The 20,080-nt window shown below is 41.1% G+C and overlaps 2 protein-coding genes across 2 annotated transcripts; both read left to right on the top strand.

The window, feature by feature from the left end:
* The first annotated feature begins 1,710 nt into the window (after positions 1-1,710).
* On the top strand, positions 1,711-6,511 carry hsd17b14 (hydroxysteroid (17-beta) dehydrogenase 14). The gene is made up of 9 exons (XM_026164115.2): positions 1,711-1,984; positions 2,081-2,119; positions 2,246-2,343; positions 2,497-2,563; positions 2,669-2,760; positions 3,183-3,287; positions 3,368-3,435; positions 4,106-4,202; positions 6,012-6,511. The coding sequence occupies exons 1-9, from the start codon at positions 1,903-1,905 to the stop codon at positions 6,156-6,158; spliced, it is 795 nt and encodes a 264-aa protein (XP_026019900.1). The 5' UTR covers positions 1,711-1,902; the 3' UTR covers positions 6,159-6,511.
* Positions 6,512-6,678: 167 nt separating this feature from the next.
* bcat2 (branched chain amino-acid transaminase 2, mitochondrial) lies at positions 6,679-19,880 on the top strand. Its single transcript, XM_026164111.2, has 11 exons — positions 6,679-6,813; positions 8,889-8,960; positions 9,411-9,611; positions 9,919-10,029; positions 13,284-13,403; positions 13,519-13,682; positions 16,457-16,599; positions 16,705-16,790; positions 17,186-17,326; positions 17,572-17,646; positions 18,599-19,880. Exons 1-11 carry the CDS (start codon positions 6,796-6,798, stop codon positions 18,638-18,640), a joined length of 1,173 nt encoding a protein of 390 aa, XP_026019896.1. The 5' UTR covers positions 6,679-6,795; the 3' UTR covers positions 18,641-19,880.
* Positions 19,881-20,080: the final 200 nt, after the last annotated feature.

The raw sequence follows: 20,080 nt of genomic DNA, 5'->3' as shown, positions 1-20,080 counted from the left end.
TGCACTGATGAACATGATTTACACTCTAGAATCATACCACAAACATTTGGTTGGTATTTATTTTTTTCCCTCTTTTGCTGTTACAGCTTAGCTATAAATTAAAACTTGCAGGTTACTGTGGTTTGTGCAGAATTATCCACAAATTGGATCAGAGCAGTGATAAATCTGTCATGAAATGTGCCCACACCATTACTCACTTTATGTTAAATATAACATATAATATATTTCTGTGGTTATTTTAGACATCTTAAATTATACACCAAAACATCTCCGAGTCTCTGGGTCTGTGTGCAGGAAGACTTTTCTGAAATGTACTGTTGCCTTCAAATACTTCAAGTAATTTACACCTTTTAAGTGTTTATTTTCACAGAGGGTTTGTAAAGTTTGCTCTTTGCATTAAAAATCTCCAAATCAAATTTGATACTTTGAAGTTGAGTAGCTGGTGTAGAGGATTGTAGGTCTGAATGTGTGGGAAAACCTGCTGGCTTGTTTACTGCAAGCTGCAGCTGAAGGCGCTTGGAGATCCTGGTATTTTTGGCTCACTTTATTAAACTGTGTGAGATGTGCTGAATCCTTTACTGGCATAGTGAGTGGTATGGTAGCATGCAAGCTATGCTCTGTATAAAAAAAACATAGATGTAGCTTCCAGGTCTGAAAAGTGAAGCAAATGTGAAGCAGTGTGCCTTAAACTGTATTCTTTGTAATGGCCAGCAGGGGGCTGACGCCACAGGTTGCAGAAAGAAGCCCAATTTAAAAATAATTTGTGAGTTGATGAGTTTATGGCCTCACTTCATTTTAAGTTACTAAAGCACTTTCTTCCTTAAAATTATTATTATTATTATTATTATTATTATTATTATTATTAATAATAATAAGAAGAAGAAGAATCCCTGAAAAAATCAGGAAGTTTAATGATTTCCGAATGGGTTTTTTTTTTAAACACAAAATGTTTTGCCATGTAAAATGAGGAAATTAGATTAAAGTTCATTTCAGCTTCTACCTTATCCACATGTTTTAAGTCACATGCCCTTCCTGAGCCAACTTCAAAGGTTTAGTGTCTCTGATTTTTTTATTTTTTTTTATTTTTTATTTTTTTTACCTCCAATCGACCCAGCACCCTTTCACATGAATACGTTGACCAGTGAGGCGTGAAAATGAAGAAATGAAATAATTACGTTTAATATTAAGTATACAAAAAGGAATACTTTTAACAAAAGGCCAGGTCTCCTTGATCTTTAAGTTGAAGCAGCATTGAGATATTTAATGGCATCTGAGCATTGCAGAGTAAATCAGCTTCCTGCAATGATTCAAAACGTTATAAAGATGGGAGATCTGCTTTATAACCGTTAGAATAATAGCATCAGCAAGTTTAGTGGAAAGCAGGTTCATTATACTGTTAGGTAAAGACACTGCAGTATTGGAGAGAGATCTCAAACAATCAGACGATCCCATTCCTGCAAGTGCTTGATAACGGGGAGTAGGAAGAGCTTCCTTTCACTGAACGAAAGTAATCATGTCCAGACTGATGGTTTCTAAGGAAGCTGACATCAGCTTAGGGCGGCTAAGTTAGTGGCACCCAAGCACAGATGTCCAGACACAGTTGAAGTAAAAAGGAAATTATTATAAAAGTTCAAGAACCCTCTCTAGAGCTAGTTTTCTTGTGAATGTATAGATTTCCTACTATCCCTGTCCTCCTGAACGCAGCAAAGCAAACCGCATGATTTTGTGGCACTTTGAACTTTACAAACAAACATGCTGACAGCGGCTGATCGTTTCTGCTGGCGGCAGAGGAGTCCTGCTGTGATGACTCCGAGCAGACAAAGTAAGAAGTAACCGTTATTAGTCCGCTGTTTGACAGCAGCGCCGCTTTGCGTCACATTTATCATCGTAACCGCAGACAAAATGTCCCTCCGCTACTACAACAAAGTGGCTGTTGTCACAGGAGGATCCAAAGGGATTGGCAGAGGGATTGTCAGAGTGTTTGGTATGAAAATGTCTTTATTTATGCTGGCAGTTTGCGCATGCAGCGAGGAGTGGCGCACTGAACATTTTTGCGTCTTTTTTTGTTGTTCTTTTATAGTGGAAAACGGAGCCAAAGTGGCGTTTTGTGGAAGAGAAAGTTAGTAAGGCTGTTTTTATTCTGCTACTTTGTAAAACAGTTACACGATTTCACTTTTGGCAGCATATATGAAAAGAAAAATAATGGGGTGCAGTGTTTTGCGGCATGATCAGACGTGTCTCGTAGGTGCAGCAGGTGAAGCTTTAGAGGCGGAGCTTAACAAGACCGGACCAGGCTCGTGCAAGTTTGTCAAAAGTGACATCTCCAAGGAAGAAGACATAAAGGTGAAGTGCAGCTTTGTGGGTGTATGGTCTGAAATGGAAAGAGTCACATGATCACATGATGATCACATGATGATCTCACTGAACTCAGAGAGTGACTCCTGCATTCACTGCGGATGTGTATTTGTCATTTGTTGGTTCCTCTTGTCTCTGCAGAGGCTGATTGCAGTCACAGTGGAGCAGTTTGGTCACATCGACTGCCTGGTCAACAACGCAGGCTGGCGTGAGTCTTTTGTGTGTGTGTTGTTGTTTTTTACTAACAAGGAGACATGACAACAAGGCTGTGTTGCTTACTGTCTGTTTTTGTGTTTGAAATCTTCCTCTTCAGACCCTCCTCATAAACCCACTGACGACACCACAGCAGAGGAGTTCAGAGACTTGTTGAATCTGAACCTCGTCAGCTACTTTTTGGCGTCTAAAGTACGTTTTCACAGCTTTGGGTGCAAATAATTTCTGTCTTCGGTGGTAACAAAGACAGTCCTTAAGGATTAAAGTGATACATTTAAACACTGATGAATGAAATAAATAAAAAAATAACTTTATTTTAAAACGACAGGCGGGAAAACAATATAGGAAAAAATGTTTTCAGTGGTCTTAAAAGTACACAAGAATACCCCTAACATGGAATCTACCCTTTCCTTGTGTCTACAGACCACCTGTAATATCACTTTTGAGTTTCCAGGATTTTTGCATTGACTGATTGATTTTAGCCAAAGCCAGTCTGACTAACTAATAACACATAAACCCTTCACACTTTTCATTTCTGTTTGAGCTCTTGGAGTAATTGAAACATTATGTATAGAGGATCTTTGCACCACCTGAAAGTCTCTCTCTCTCTGCAGTATGTGTTACCTTACCTACGAGAGCGCCAAGGAAACATCATCAATATTTCCAGTCTTGTGGGAACTATTGGTCAGAAAGATGCTGCACCGTATGTTGCCACAAAGGTGAGCTTCTTTCCTCGTTTCCTAAATTTCAGCCCTCTGCCCAAAAGAATAGCATTGTAATGTGATGTTTTCTCCACAAGGGGGCGATCGTTTCCATGACAAAGGCAATGGCAGTGGATGAGAGTCGCTACAATGTGAGAGTCAACTGGTGAGGCAAACTGGCATCTGCAAAAAATTATCACCCCCAAAAAATTAATTGGATTTCAATTTAATCACAAGGATAAGATATAAAAATGTGTTATGCTATTAATGAATCGCAGGGGACAGCTTGTGTCTAGTATATTAAAATGCAGTTACCTTTGTGTGCTTTATATAGAGTTAACTAGTCTCATCCAATGGTTCCCAAGCTAAGGGTTGGCCTCTTTACATGGTCCCAGTATCAGTCTGAGGGGTTGTGAGATGGTTGATAGGAGCAGAAGTCAGAAAAACATAATCTGTATTTCTTATTTGGACTTCTCTTCAGTCACTGCTGTCTGTGATAACTGCCACAAACCATAAAGCCCAACTTTCTTATATCAGCCCCCCCCCCCTCCCCTTTTTTTAAAACTTAATTTCGTAGCCATTGATAAGCTCTGATTCACTATTTGGGCTTTTCTACAGTAGACAGTTCAAAATTACACATTCTGTTCTCATAAATCCACAAGACTAAGATACCAAACAACTATAATTACGCAGTGAAATAAAAAATGTGATTCTGATAAATAAAAAGAAGAATTCTGGTGTGATATAAAAACTGTAGAGATTCTACAAGTATTTCATTCCCTTTAATCTAATAATGCCTTTCTTTTTCTAATCGGAGTGTCTGGCTTTTGTTGCAGCATTTCACCGGGTAACGTGATGACACCTCTGTGGGAGCAACTAGCAGCACAGACACCAGACGCAGCTGCCGCCATTAAAATGGGGGAAAATGCTCAGGTACGTTCAGGAAGGTGTTCAGAAGCCGTGCAGATTATGGGGGCTGGTTAGTAGTGAAGAGTTGAGTTATGCAGTCATTAATGAAAAGTTATTAAAATGTAATAAAAATGATCCGTGCCATCATCAAATCACAAAGAATCTCCACATTGGATCAGGGCAGCGAACGCCTCTGGTGCTGTTGGTCAGCAGGCTGCTGGTGGAAACTGTGCTACTGTTGCCTGAAAACAATGGAAGAGGAGAGGAGGAAGGTGTGTTAGGAGGCAGCGTGAGCGAGGAAAAGGCAGGAGTGTGGAGGTCAGAGATAGGGGCTTAATGTGAGGAGCTAGCTGATATGAAGGAGAGAAGGAAGGCGGATATTTTTCAGAGCAAGTGTCTGACAGAGATGAGAGTCTGCAAGGTGGTGTCATGGCAGATTGTAGCTAGGCAGCATGAGATAGAGACGAGGATCAAATGGTGGAAGTTGAAAAAGGAAAAATGTAAAGAATTCAGAGAGGAATGTCGACAGCTCTGGCTGGTAGGGAGGAGTTACCAGATGATGGGGAAAGCTGAAGTGATGAGGGAATGAAAACAAGGACACTTGGGAGAGGAATGAGAAAGTATTGGAAAGTGTTCAAAGAGTTTGGCAAGGAAAAAGCGGGATAGTCAAGAAGATGCAGACAGCTGATAGGAGTACTTGGAGGCTAGGTGTACAGCAAACACAGGTGGCAAAGGAGGAAAAGGCTTTTAGTGAGTTGTATGTGAGGCAGGACACTAAGGAAGGAAACTTTTATCGGTTCGCTAGGCAGAAAGATTGAGCTTGAAAGCCAAAAGTGCAACAGGACAGAGAGTGGAAGTTGCTAAGATTTTTCACCGGGAATTACCAGGATGGACATTATTAGAAATGAATACATCAGAGGGACAAGTCAAAGTCTGAGAGGCAAGGCTGAGATGGTTTGGACATTATTATTATTATTACACTTTATTGAGCCCCGTGGGGAAATTGCTCTCTGCATTTAACCCATTCACTCAGTGAAGCAGTGGGCAGCCATTGGGCGCCCGGGGAGCAGTGTGTAGGGACGGTACCTTGCTCAGGGGTACCTCAGGGTAGCTGTTAAGGGGAATCGAACCACTCTACCTACTGAGCTATCCCTGCCCATAAGAGGAACACTGGATATACTGGAAAAAGCAAAACTAAACTGCCACACACTGGAATCTCTCTGTCAGGCAGTCAGCATCGACGCCTTCAGTCTTGGATCGCAGCTGAACGAGTTTGTGTAACAGGCTGCATTTTTTCCATTAGAGGTTTCCTTTGATTCAGGCAAGAAAGCCTGTTTGAAGCTGACGCAATACAAGAGGAGTAACTAGACAGCCACCTCCTTTTAGTTTCGCATTTATAGAAAAAGAGTGAAAGACAAGTTTGTTTCAGTTCTTTAAGTGTTGTTGTTGTCTACATGTTTTGTTAAATTAGGATCTGTCATTTTCACACTTTTATTATGCCTGTTATCTAAATAATGGAGGATAGGAGACCCTCTGTTAAGCCTCTGTCGCATTAGGAGGTTTGTAGTTTTCCCTGTTCATGAGTTGAGAAAGCTGAAATTATGAAATCTCCAGTTTTTTTGTTTTTTTTTTGGGGGGGGGGGGGGGGTGCATGGGAAGTCGTACAGGAGTTTTTTGAAAAGCTTCTCCTTCTTGGCAAATACTTGTGAGCTAGGAAGCAACAGTTGTAACAGCTGCAGGCCTGTAGAAGCACAAAAACAAAAGGAATTTACCCAGTGCACCCAGAAATATGCAGTCTAGGACTGAGAAGTGACACACTTTCTTCTCCAACAGCTCATGGGTCGAATGGGGACTGAGGCTGAGTGTGGACTGGCTGCTTTATATCTCGCTGCCGAGGCCACTTTCTGCACCGGGATTGACCTGCTGCTCAGTGGAGGAGCTGAACTGAACTACGGCTTCAAGAGTCAGATCCAGTCCTAACAATCCTGAGTGTCCTTGTGGTGGAGATATGTGCAAATGTGCTGGTTACATGACTAAAATGAATACTAAATAATTTTGGATATAAGGAAAGCAATTATATTAATTGATTTCAAGTAGTTTGGTGCTTGAAGTTGAAAATTTAAAGCTTAGAATTTTGGCATCCTAACCTTGAAACTGGACCTGAACCACTCCCCTATGATTAGCCAATCAGCACTAGCCTCTCTGACCTATAATAACCTGCTTTCGCCTACCCCAATCAGAGGTTTGTTTGTTTTTTTGTTTTTTTTCTCTTCCCTCATGCTTCCAAGGACTTCCTGAATGAGACTGCTGGCCAATAAAACCGGTCACAACAACTGCAGAGCTAATTATTACATTGATTTGGGGTTTTTTTAATACACTAACATCGTTGTGTCGTTATTCTGAGACGTGTAATTCTTTCTGAATTATTAAACTGGTAGAAAAGTTGAATAGAAGATCCTGAATATTTCAAAGTCGGCACACGCTGCTCGTATCCTGACGCTTCTGGGTTCAGGGAGAGCAAGAAGGTCTCGTATTTCAAAGCGGAACGCAAGCTGACTTGGAGCGTTTGTTTCCACACGGACTAACAAAGTTGTTTATCATCACTGGCGTAGCGGAGATGGCAGCCCTCCGGACGGTGAGTCGATTGAGTGTCTGTGTGCTGTTTATTACCAGGTTGCTGTGATGTTGTGGGTAAATGATTAACCTGAATGGGCGGTAAGGTGGCCGGTAATCATTAAAGAAGATAAGAGGCCAGTAAAACATCCTGGCCCACTGCTACTGGAGAATTCGGCGCGAGCGCGGAGCGTGGCAAAATTGTACAGCATGGAAAAGACCAAACTTAATGCAGAAATGTGGAGATTTTATGTCTTCTGCTTATGGTCAAAATAAAAACACTAAGAAGATGCAATTGTTAACCTTAAAGGCGGTTAACAAATTCGGCTCACTTAGAGACGAAAACATTTTATGTTTTTTGGGATCATTTGTTTCTGCTTAGGAACTTTGAGGTTTTCATGCGTGACGTCTTGTTTTTGGTCAGTCTGTCTTGTGCGTCGACTTAAATATTAAAGGGCTTTTAGTTGATGCACATTTACAGAAAATGCAAAGTGTCTGTGTACATTGCTACCACGTTATTACTCTTGTGTTTTACATGTAGAATGAATAGAATAAGTTACTTTCCTGCTGTATTAAATGCCACAATTGAATGCAAGAAACTAAATGTTGCTTTGGGAAATAGGGATATATTTCATTCATCAGGTTTGTGTGTGGCAAAAATCAACTCGGGGAAAAAATATAGCTAAGCTCTCATTGTGCAATAAAGACAAAATCTTGCATCACCTTTACGCCAAAATGCTTCCCTACGCTCCATTGTGCAGAAATTATGGACACGAGGTGATAATTATATTGTCTGTCTGTAATGTCAGTGGTTTAGCTCTTTGACCTTCAAACATGCCAGAACTGGCCTGTCAAGTGAGCTGCCCTGTGGCCCTTTATCAATGCCAGCTGTCATCTACCAAATATTGGAATTAGATTTTAAACTTCTTTAAATGTTGTTTCAATTGTATGCATACAATTAACAGCCCAGTACTTATTAGTTTGGTAAAGTTAAAACCATTTAGAAGCACAACCTGGATGTTTTAGCCCTGTATCCATTCTGCTTTTTTAAATATTTAACTATTTTTCCAAATGTTTCTACTGTTTAACATTGTTTTTATTGTTAGAAAGAATCTAGTTGTGTATATTAATTATTTACCCAATATTTAACTGATATTTAATCATTTATTTCAACACACTTGTTAACTTTAAACGCAATCATTTACTAACTGGTCAACTTTTACCTAGTCATGATTTAGCAGTCAAATTGTAATTTCTGTTTTCTTTCTTCCCTGAACTTGTCAGGCTAATTATTTCCATTTAGTCTATGGAAGCTGTAGCTGTGCTCCCAGTGGTTCAATTACTCAGGGCTCCAAATTGCTGCTTCATACCACAGAGGGGCATTTGTGTGATGACTATATATGAAAGACTCCGTGCTGTTCAGTTGGCAAAATTAAAATCAGTTAAAATATGGGAAACCCAGCACCATATTAAGAAAGGTAAACTAAAATGTGAAATTTCGAGATTAATTAGAAGATTGCTTCCATAAGTATTAAACTGCCAGGACAGTTGATCTTAATACGGGTTAAATAAGTAAAAGTATAATATCCCATCCTGTCTTACCCCAGGGCTGAATTACCTTTAGATTTCTCATGTTACCTTGCCTGAACTCCAAGTATGAATGCCAAGATCTACAAAGCCAGTTAAGGAGTGGCACTGATAATTTATGTACCTAAACTAATGATATGTTTTTATGAAATAAGCTTTTATGGTTGGCTGTTGCTTTCTTCTTATTGTGAAGCCCTTTGTTGCCCACATAATATCATTCTGCAGAGAGCACCCTGCACATGTGATCTGATTCTGTTTACAGCTCTTACGACTGTCTCCTTCTGGAATGTGCAGACAATATGATTGGTGCTGAGTCACACACACACCCCTCAGAAAAAAAAACAATATTGCACATAGTCTTCCTGTGTGTTCCCAAACGTGGATCAATGATTGTCACCTGGAAATCAGAGATTAAACTGTTATCTGTTAACATTTTGAAACTTTTTGATGGGTATTTAAAGAAAGCTGCCACATCATCTCGCAAAGAGTTTCATCATGCATTCCTTGCAGGCACTCCATGGACGACGACTTCAGACTTTCCCCTTTTCCTTCGGCTCGCAGCGGTTCGCCAGCTCCTTTAAGGTAATGAGGAAAACGTTAACATTTTCTTTTTTCACCAGGTGAGACCTTGAATTACAGTCTGGCGAGCCTGTGAATGGCTGGTTTGGTATGGAGAACATGATGGTAACAGAAAGAAGAAAGTAACGTTCATTAGAGGGATTTGTCTCTTTAGCTTGGTCGAGTTGCTTTTTATTTACAGTTTATTTCCATTTCTGTGTCCCCCTCACTCTGTGCCTGTTGTAATTATTTAATTCAGTTTAATTTAACCTGTTTAATTGTGTCCAAGTGATCTGTTAACCCTTACCTGACTATGTTTAACCACCACCAATTGTCCTTTTGCGCATGCTGTGTCAATAACAGCAATTTCAAAAAAACAATCACTGTTTTCGTCGCTTGCTCTGCTCTTGTCCGTCTCCTTCCTTCTTTTTTTTCTCCACCCGTGTCCGGCTCGCCTTTCCGTCTCCATCTCAGGCAGCAAGTCTCACCATTGAACGCAACACAGAATGCAAGCCGAAGCCCGAGCCTTCCACGCTGCTCTTCGGCAAACAATTCTCTGACCACATGTTGACTATCAACTGGTCGGAGAAGGGCGGCTGGGAATCTCCTCAGATCAAACCTTTCCAGAATCTGTCGCTGCATCCAGCTAGCTCTGCCCTGCACTACTCCATAGAGGTAAAGAGCACTCTGCCAACGTGCAGTACATAAACATGCATGATATTTTCACTGGGTGCAGCACCCTCTGCTGTAGTGTAACATATAAGTGAGCCTGTAGACCAGGAACTTGTAATAACAGCCAATGGCTGACACATATTGGCCAATGAAATGGTTAGGTATTGTCTTCTCACCTGATAATTTGATGAATATCAGTGCCAGAATGGGCTTAAAGTCGCCATAACCATTCAGTAAAAGGGAAACACTGCCACATTCATCTATACCTACATAGTAACTAACAAAAGTTATTTGTTTCTACCTTCTCCAGCTGTTTGAAGGCATGAAGGCGTACCGTGGCGTCGACAACCACATCCGCCTGTTCAGACCCATGCTGAACATGGAGAGGATGCATCGCAGTGCAGACAGGAGCAGCCTTCCTGTGAGTTTGCACACCATCAGAAACCTTGACCCTAATATATCATAGACTGTATATAAAAGATGGATACCATCCATTGATTTTCAGGATACTCTTTCCAGATCAATAGGTTATGAACATGCTAACCTTTGCTGTAAATGTGGGTATTTAAGGTGTCTGGTTGTTTTCTTGGTGGTTCTATTTTTTTATCCCTGGAGGCTGCTCTTTGCAATATATATTGATATCAGTATTTTGTTTGTCCTTCACACAGTATATCATTTTAATCAGAGTGGAAACGCCTCAGAAAAGCGATTTTAGACCATCGTGAGACACTGAGGCCTTATTCAGAGAGACTGTGGCACAGCATGACAAAGCGCTGCTCATTCTTTGAAGCCAGTCAGCGCAGTGAGGCTGCTGAGCACACGGACGGCTCTGGCAAAAACACACAGCGTGGTCTGGTAGAAAAGTTGATCCAGGCTTTTTTAATCCTTCATCTGGCAGCAAGTCAAGTGTCACGTTTTCTCAAAGCAAAGCCACATTTCTTCCCAAGATAAAAGATAAAATAGATAGGAGATAAAAGATCAGGTTGATGAGCATTTTCTCTTCATTCCCAAAATGTCAGTTACACTTGAGGAAATGAAACAGGTAAAATACATATTACAACACCGCAACCAGATTTGTGGGAGGGGTTGGATTAAACCTCATTAGGGAGGTGCCAAAAATTCCTCTTGCAGGAAGAATGCTGGTCATTCATTCTTTGGAGTGGAAAAACTCCATGATTCAAACTGGGTCTCAAACTTGGGTCTCATCGCCTTTTATGAGCTTTAACCTCACCCTGTGTTGCTTTATCTCAGTGCTGCTGTTGGTCTAAATGTGCTGTCGATGCTAATTCTTTAGCAAGGATCTAAAAAGCTCAAACTTGAGTGTACTTGGTTGAGAAAACTACATTTGGCTGCTCCCTTGCCTTAGACTCACTACACTCGGGAGATGTGCATGTTTGATTTGGCAGGGTTTTAACCCGCCTGACGCAACGCCAAAGGGGATTTGCGTCTATGCTGGAAACGAACTAAAGCTTTCCACCACCACACAGGAATAGGTTATCTTTACAGTTCACAAACGAGTTTTTTACACACCCTCCTGATGTCCTGGTACCAGAGTTCACACTTCATTATTGTGAAACTGTTTCACAGGGAAACAAACTTTGAGTATAACTAAGATACTGTGAGTATGCAATATATATGTATTTGGAAGAGTCTTGAAAGTGTCACACTAGAGGTGGGCGATATAAACGATATACGATAGAAACTATATAAATTTGGCCAACGATAGAGAGTTTGACTATATCGCTCTATCGCGATAGTGCATGCTGATGATGTCATCAAGCTGCGCCTGTTTTGGTCGAAAGCGTCGCAGCGGCTGCAAAGAGATGAAGCACTTTTGAAATATGGGGAAAGCCAAAAACTGCGCTTCTTCCACTTCCGTAACATTGATTCATTAATGTTGAATTCTCTCGCAGCTGCTCTATTCCCATGTTGTTGCAGTATATTAATAACTAACCTCGTATTGTGGATGAATAATCTTAGTTGTTCTCCTGACGAAGTTTGGCCCGTGTATAGCATCCTCCGATACGATTACATTTGTCCCTGACCACCAGAATCCCTCACCTTAACTTTTATCGAGTGGAAAAACGTTGGCGTTCATCCTCCAGCTTCACTGTGCTAATGTTATGCTAACATAACTGTGTCGCTAGCAATCACGTAACACAACATTATATACCAGGTAGTCCAACTTCAGTAACCCTGCAAACGCCACTGCTGTTTAGTTTTCTGTCTTCATTTATGTTGGAAGTGATAACAGAGCTGTACGTTTGAATTGGTTTCAAAAATCTCTCAGTCAGAACATAGTATGAAATGTTTAGGTGTAAACTAGCGAGCTAACTTCCTGTTAACTTCTAACTCCATTAAATTTAATAAATTCTGTTTTCATGGATGCATGGATGTAAAACTTAATCGTTACACCCGATAAAGCAGCAACGCTGATGATTTAATTAAAGATGAAAGAATTTAGACCGTTTTTAACTCTTAGTGTTCGTTTGGGACCTGAAGTGGACGGAGTTTTGGACCCAGATTACTCCGCGAAGCTCCCCACTACGCAGCCGTAATGCTCTGACAATCCATCAAAACATTTTTTAACAGATTTCTGCACGCCAAAATCGGTTCGAGGTCAGTAAGCACAACCAGAATTCATACATAAGGCACACTCTCAATTTTTGAGAAAATTAAAGGATTTTAAGTGTGCCTTATAGTGTGGGAAATATGTTATACAGAAGAAAAGAATATATCGCGATATATATCGTTACCGCACATGCTTCAAATTATATCACGATATGAATTTTAGGCCATATCGCCCAGCCCTATGTCACGCTAGACATAGCCTTCTGGAGAACAAGACTTCTGTTTGTCTTTCTGTTCTGCCTCCAATGGAGAGCCTGGCTGCTGTTAGAAGTAAAGACAAACAGGGAGGATCGTAGATACTGAACATGTGGGCTCAGCTGTTTTTCTATTTATGCTTTATGTTTATGCCCTCTAGAATCCATCACTGACACGTCATGAATAAATTAACCGAGAGAATTATAATGTTAATTTGTGACACTTGTTTAATTTTTGTGTTTTTGTGTTGAAAAGATTTTACCTCATGTATATTTCTCCAAAGATAGGATATTCTTGTGTTACTGCAGCCAAAAAATTAAGTACAGCTTATAATAAAGTAGAATACAGCAATAAAATATAAGAAAATTTGCAAAAAGAAGAAAGACTCTCAGTAAATAAAAATCTAAATAAAATGCAGTCACATGCTTTGTAAAATGTTGACTACATAAAGGATAAATAATAAAGGATCATTACATTTAATCTAATCTGCATTTAAATTTGGTCATTCCAGCACCAGCAAATGTCAGCATTAAAGAAGCTCAGTGTGATAGAGTGCAGGGTGAAAATACACTGAATGATGATATGAGAGAACAGGTAATTCTCTACTATACAGATAAGATGGCTTATAAAGTGAGGGCGTGAGGTAATGACAGCGATTAGTATCTGTCCTCGTGGCTGCCAAGATGAAACCGTCTGCCGGAGAAAGTAAGTAGTGCAGAGAGCGCGGGAGTAGACGGATAAGAGTTTGTAAGCAACCTCCTCTCCACCACAGCCAGAGTCATTTGGATGATATTATATTAGCCAGATTAATGGTGAAAGCTTACTGTTGAATGTCTTTTCCTTGTGCAGCTGTTTGATAAAGGAGAACTGCTGGAGTGCATCAAGAAGCTGGTGGAGATCGACCAGGAGTGGGTCCCCTACTCCCAGGATGCCAGCCTCTATATCAGACCCACTTACATTGGAACCGAGGTGAGCTTTAGTTTCACTAAAAGGCCTGTGCAGGTTCCACGTCAGCCAGGATGTGCTTGAAATGTCCTTCTCCTCATTAACAGTCTCCTCTTGTCTTTTCTTACCTCACATCCAGCCGTCTCTTGGCGTGTCTCGTCCAGGAAAAGCTATGATCTTCGTCATCATCGGCCCAGTCGGGCCGTACTTTTCAACGGGGTCCTTCAACCCAGTGTCCCTGCTGGCAGACCCTGCGTTTGTGAGAGCTTGGAAAGGAGGTGTTGGGGCCTACAAGATGGGAGGGTAAGTTTTTACCCTTAAGTGTGCATTTGGTGTCTGTCTTGCTGTGGTTATGAGTCGATTTTGTGCATAAAAAGAACAATTCAACACAATTGAGTTTGAAGGACTTCTGAGAGAAACCGGTAAACAAAGTTGAAACTAATTTACTGACGATATGGAACCCAAACAAGCAGAAAGAAGTATAAAAAAAACAGTATAAAATACATTTTTAAAAAGTATTTTAAAAAATCTGAGGCAGTTTACCAGCTTCACGGCTCTGTAATGTTCAGGTGGACTTTCTGCAGTGCTCCACACCACAGCTGTGTTTTCATTCAGCAGTGGATCTGGATGGAGCCCAGCTGTGCAGATTATTCACTTTCCTGGTGGAGATGAGAAAGCCGGCCTGAGTGTCAAAAAGGAAAGAGCTTGTGTGATATTTTAGGTGGTGTATTTGCATTAAAATCAGCCTTAAAATATTCAGCATTAACCGTACAATGGCTTCAGCTGGAACATTAATGGTCTGGACCATCACCTGTGCTTTTGAAAACATCTGCAGTTAGGTCAAAAATAATCACGAGACTGAGGAGACAAATCGGCGTTCCTATAATCTCCCCTGATTCCATGCAGCCTGTAATCACGGCCCTGCTTCCACATGACTCTGCTGTCCTACATCAGCACCTGCTCGGCTCCGGCGTGATTACGTAACACCGCTGAACACCCACTCGATTCGCTAAGCCAACAAATCTGCTCTCCTCCATCAAAGTGGAGTAAACACTTCAGCTGTCGGGCCTGATTTAGCAGCAGTAGTCACATGACTCCAGTGGAGCTGAGAGTAATTCGGTGGGCTTACGTTGTTTGTTACCTCTGCTAAGGAGTTTATTTTATTGGTTACTTTTTAGTACAAGATATGGCAAAATTTTACTTATATCTTCACATATTCATATCAAACTGAAATAAGAAACACTGTGAAATTTCATCTCAGTGCTCTGAAGAAAATATCAAAAACTAATCCAGATCCAGGTTTCCTTTTAGATCCCAGGACTCACTTCATGCATGGTCTGAAGGGAATTTTCAGCCTAGCTGGAGGTTTCTAGTCTGTGTAGATTAAGAGCTTTGCAGTCTTGTTTAGCTAATTGTTTAAATGTTATTGTGCATTTACTGGTACAGAAAGTAGAGCCTGATTGATGCTGACGTTTTAGATATGATCACTAAAGCCAGAGCACATCAGTCGAGCAGTGTAGTTGGAACTGGACTGTGATTTTTATACTAGACAAGCAGATAAAATCCTTTATTAAAGCTATTTGTTTTTATCATTTGAGGCTTTTATCCAGAATCAAATCCATTTTATCTTTGAAGATTTGTGAATGTCTCATTCGTGCTTTCATCACAACGTGTCTGCACTGCTGCTTGAAGACGTTTCACCTCTCGTTCGAGACGTTTCCTCAGTTCTAAGACGAAAGGTGAAGATTTCAGGTATTTAAGCCCTTGAGGGAGTTTTCACTTAAAAGGGTTGTTGACCCACTATTGATTGTTTGCATCACCACATGAGGTGTGAAAAAAGCTGTGGGTCATTATCAGCTGAGGTCACAGGTGAAACCGTTGTGAGACCTTGCCTCACCTTATCATGTGTGTTCGAAGAAGGTCGTTCGCAGTGGGCATAGATGGCTTCTTTCACTCTCCTTTCAAACCATCTGTGTTCTTGGTCCAAAATGTGAACGTTTGCATCCTCGAAAGAGTGACCTTTGACCTTTAGATGCATATGTACATCTTAGTCTTGTCCCATCGAGGTGGCTCTTCTATGTTGTGCCATGCGTTCATGGAGTGGCTGTTTAGTTTCTCCAGTGTAGATGTCTGAGGGACTCCTCGCTGCACTGCACACCATACACTGTGTTGAACTCATGGAGACATATTTCAAAGCACAGAGCTACAGCTCTGCTACGTCAGTCGAGCCGGTCTGCATTCCTGACATTAAAGCAGAATATCACAGAGGGCTGTACGTCAGGGTGTCTGTATCCTTCACTCAAAGCTAACGCAGCTTGAACTTAGTGACGCTCAGAAAGAGCTGGCAGCCGAGCACAACTCAAGGCTGGGTTCTTAACACCATTGTTCATTGTTTATTGTTGTCAATCCAGAAATGATTGCGGTTCTGTGGTTCTCACAATGTTCCTTCTAACAGTCGTGACATTAACAGGATGCTTCCTCGTCAGCACAAACACCTTTTCTTTGGGTGCTGGTGCCTGTGCACAACAACGGTTGCTCTGTCATCATTCTTTGGACTGAAAACCTGACATGTCACCGTGTCTTCCTCACTTCTTGAAATTAATTATTGTTGGATTGTGTGACTTTACTTTGGTTACAGGTTGTGATCTTGGCGGTGTAAGGCTTCTAATTGATGACTAAATATGTTATTTAAATGAAAAACAAGGAGAGAAAATGTGCTAATACTCTTGTGTTCATTTCAGTCTCTGTGGAGGATGTTGTAGAGTTTTATTTGTAAATCACCGGTGCTGCATGTTGGCACTGATGTCTGACCCGTCTTGTCGACATCAGCAGTTTTCATTTATTATTTGCATGTTGTATCTTGCTTCTTACCTGCGTGCCTCCTGCCATGCAACGCACCTGCACGAGTCACCCTCAGAATAGCCCCATTCATAGATGTATGGCCCCACTACCACTGACTGCCACCTGGTGTGCAAAACATGCATTACACCAATGTCTTTATATTATGTTTTTCAGTCCAAGCCGCTCTGTTCATATGTAATAAATCAGGCTGTCTGTCTTATTTAACTTCTTTCCAGTAACTACGGCCCCACAATAGCGGTGCAGAACGAGGCAGTGAAGCGAGGCTGTCAGCAGGTCCTCTGGCTGTATGGACAAGATGAGGAGATCACCGAGGTCGGCACCATGAACCTCTTTATCTACTGGACCAATGAGAAAGGAGGTCAGATTCTTTTTGTTCATATTTGGTTGTTTTTTCACCCAGTCATCTTTTTATTGTTCACACAGTTTAAACCTGCTCTTGTGAATTTTTCCTCTGTGGATGCAGAGAAAGAGCTGGTGACCCCGCCGCTGGATGGCATTATTCTCCCAGGAGTGACCAGACAGTCGCTGCTGGACCTGGGAAGATCCTGGGTAAGAGACCGCTGTTAGGTCAACAAGACAGCTGCCGGAGCCCCGCCCACACTGAAAGTCCAGCACAGATGCAGGATAAGCAGAAATAGAACAAAAGGAGTCTCATTTTTAGTCTGAGTCTTAGTTAGTTTGTAGCATCCCAGTGCTTGTTAGCATTTCCCAGCATGATGTTCAGTGGTGTCATTTTTTTGCAGACGAGCGTTTCCTAGTTTCAGAAATTGTCTTGAACAAATTATTTTGGTTGGTCGGGCTTCTCCGGGTTGCCAGGTGGGAATTTAATGAGGCATTCCAGCTGAAAGATTACGATTGGGATTTCCAACTTCTACATTTGAATGTAGTGCAGCAATAAAAAAAAATAAAATAAAAAAAATTCTTTCTTTGTGTGTTTCTGTCAGGGAGAGTTTAAAGTCACGGAGCGGACTATGGGCATGAAGGAGCTGCTTGGAGCTCTGGATGCCGGGCGAGTCCTGGAGGTGTTTGGTGCAGGGACGGCCTGCGTCGTCTGCCCCGTCGGCAGCCTCCTCTACAAAGGAAAGGTGGGAGTTCATCTCCTGGTTCTGATGCTGCTTATTTTTCATGAGTAATAGTGACGTTGCGGGGTTTCCTGTGGCCCATTATCAAACATGAATATTTAATTTTTCTGCTTTGCTGAGTCATCAGGCAACATTTGTGGACAAATAATTATGTGGAAAGTGTTCGTTTTTAAATATTCATGTTTGACGGTGTGAGGAATCCATGGAAATCACCAATAACGTCAATATTTCCTTCTGTTTTCTCTCAGATGTACCAGATCCCCACCATGCAGAACGGTCCAGATCTGGCCAAAAGGTTCTACAAAGAGCTTACTGATATTCAGGTAAGAGCGTCACCACATTTATATCCCAAATCTAAGTATTAGGCACTTGGAGCATCTTTAAAGTGATCAAGGGAACTTGAATGCTGCTGCTTCCAAGTGGCAGCAAGAGGGAACTGAAAAATACAGGGTCCAGATTCCTAAAGTGTATCCACACGAAGGCAGAAATGTGTAGTATTTTCATTAGACCTCTTCTGCACACTGTTCTCTTTCAGCAAGGCATGCGCACAGATGTGCAGAATTATTAGGCTTCAGATTAAATTTAGTGAATGTAAACAGAACCAAAACTCCAAACGTGTGCATGCTGAGTCACAAGAAGCTATTGTCTATGCATACTCTCTCACCCACAGAATAGAAGATGGACGTAGCCACTGTGGCATGTGAGCATATTATAGATAACTCTCCTTTTAGTTGTAGAAGGACCAATGTTTACGAAAGATTTCAGGTTCTATTAAATATTTAACTAGAACCCGAGCCTATGAAGTCACTGAGATCACTGAGCAAGGACGATCAAATTCCCATAAACATCAACTCTTTGCAGCCAGAGAAGTCGCCCCCTGCTGGCCATTAAAAAGAACTCTGGCTTAAAGCTCTTCTGCACTGGCTACACTCTTTAGGCCTCAGAGCTGTGCCCGTTTAGTTTATGTGAGGGAAAAGACGCAAAACACACCCATGCATGTTTTGTTTTTCTTTAACACATCCGACCTTGATGCCGATCAGTCCGACAGATATTCTTCTTTCTCAGATCAATAATCAGTAAAACATGATATTGAAAGAGTATTTATTTATGACTTGTTTTATGACAGTCTGCTATTGGAATAACAGCACTTGTTGCAGGCCTAGCTTATCCTGTGACTTTCTATATGTGAATTTATTTTTTATTTCACGCCCACATTTCCTTCCTCTGTATTTATTTGTTTCCCTCTCCTCTTTTGCTTCCTTGTGTTTCCTGCAGTACGGACGCACACCAAGTGAATGGGCTCCACTGGTTGTTTAAACAGCTACTTTGCACATGCCGGTTGTATCAACATTTAATCCGCTGATTTCAGTTTGGGACAACCAACAGCGACCCATCCCCTCCCCCCGCACCCACCGCACTCCTTTCATCCAATGAATGCACTCCTGCTTTGTCACTCGGGGACACAGACGCCTCTCTCTTCCTGTCTTTTTGGACGCCTTTCACGGATGTTACTGTCTCAGAAAACCAGTTGGTGGTTTGAATGCAGCAATACTAACGGCGACGTTTGCCGATATCAAGTCCGAAGAAAATTTTAATTGTTGGAGGGGAAAAAAGAGATTTTAAATATTAACATGATTCACAGCATTAATACAGACTAAACTTCACTCAGATGCTCGTACTTTCATTTTAATCAGCCCAGCATTAACAAACAGGCACATAATTTGACATGTTTCAGGTGTCGTAGTCACAAGCTACAGGTTTGTATTTGGTGTTTAAGACTTTGGTAGTTGCTGTTACTCATCAACAAATGAATTAAGGTGAATGTCACAACAGCAGTTGATATTAGCTCGTGGTATTTAACCTAAAACCTTTAACTGTTACATGTGAGTAGCCAAAACTGGAATAGCCAACCTTGTAAGGATGTGTTATTTCTTATTGTCGTGTACTTGGCGAACTGATCTGTAATTTTTCATGGGGCCACGTCGCTTGGACACCAGAGTTTGCACTAAGCTTAGTTGTAACATCTGTGTGTGACTCAGCTTTTTAGAAAATAATCATGAGTGGGTTTTAATGTTTGTTGGTTTTATTTGTAAAGACTTTGACAGCACAAAAAAAGATTTGAGCAAGCAGCAGCACGCACAAACAGAAGGACTGCTGAACGCCGACACGCTGCAGACGAGAGAGACTGTTAGATGCTGCACTCCTGAAAAATACTGTACGGTAGCAAATAGACCTGTTATTTTAGAGAGTTTTAAATTATAATTTTTCCTCCTCGTTGTGATGTGAAATTCAGCCGACTGTCTTCCAGAGTACTTGACTGTGTCACCATGTGTTTAGCTGTGACTTTCTCTGCTATATTTGTACACGCTGTAAGTCTCCTCTGTCCAAGTGCCTGATCTGTCTGTCAGCTTCTTCTTCATCTGTCCATTTAAAGCTGCTGATTTTGTCTTTAGGGGATGTAGCTGGATATGTAAAGCAATATCTGTTTAGTTTTTTAAATGTGCTGTTAGCTTTATTTGGCTGTTTTTGTTTTTACAATAAAGCAAGGTTGAGTTCAGTGGGTCCTTTGTTTGTTTTTGGGGTTTTTTTTAAAAATCATCTGTATTTAAATTTAGCATTTGATTAAAAGTTCTTCTAGATGATATTAATAATAATCATTTAATCAGTGTTTTGGTGATGAATTTATGATTTAAGCTTTGTGGTGTGACTGAAGGAACCATTAGAAGATGGGTACAATGCGGTGAGCAGCAATACTCA

Source organism: Astatotilapia calliptera, chromosome 4 (genome assembly GCF_964374335.1).
Source record: "Astatotilapia calliptera chromosome 4, fAstCal68.1, whole genome shotgun sequence".
Taxonomy (NCBI): Eukaryota; Metazoa; Chordata; class Actinopteri; order Cichliformes; family Cichlidae; genus Astatotilapia; species Astatotilapia calliptera.
Note: the sequence above shows the minus strand (reverse complement) of the source record. Positions and strands in the feature narration are given on the sequence as shown.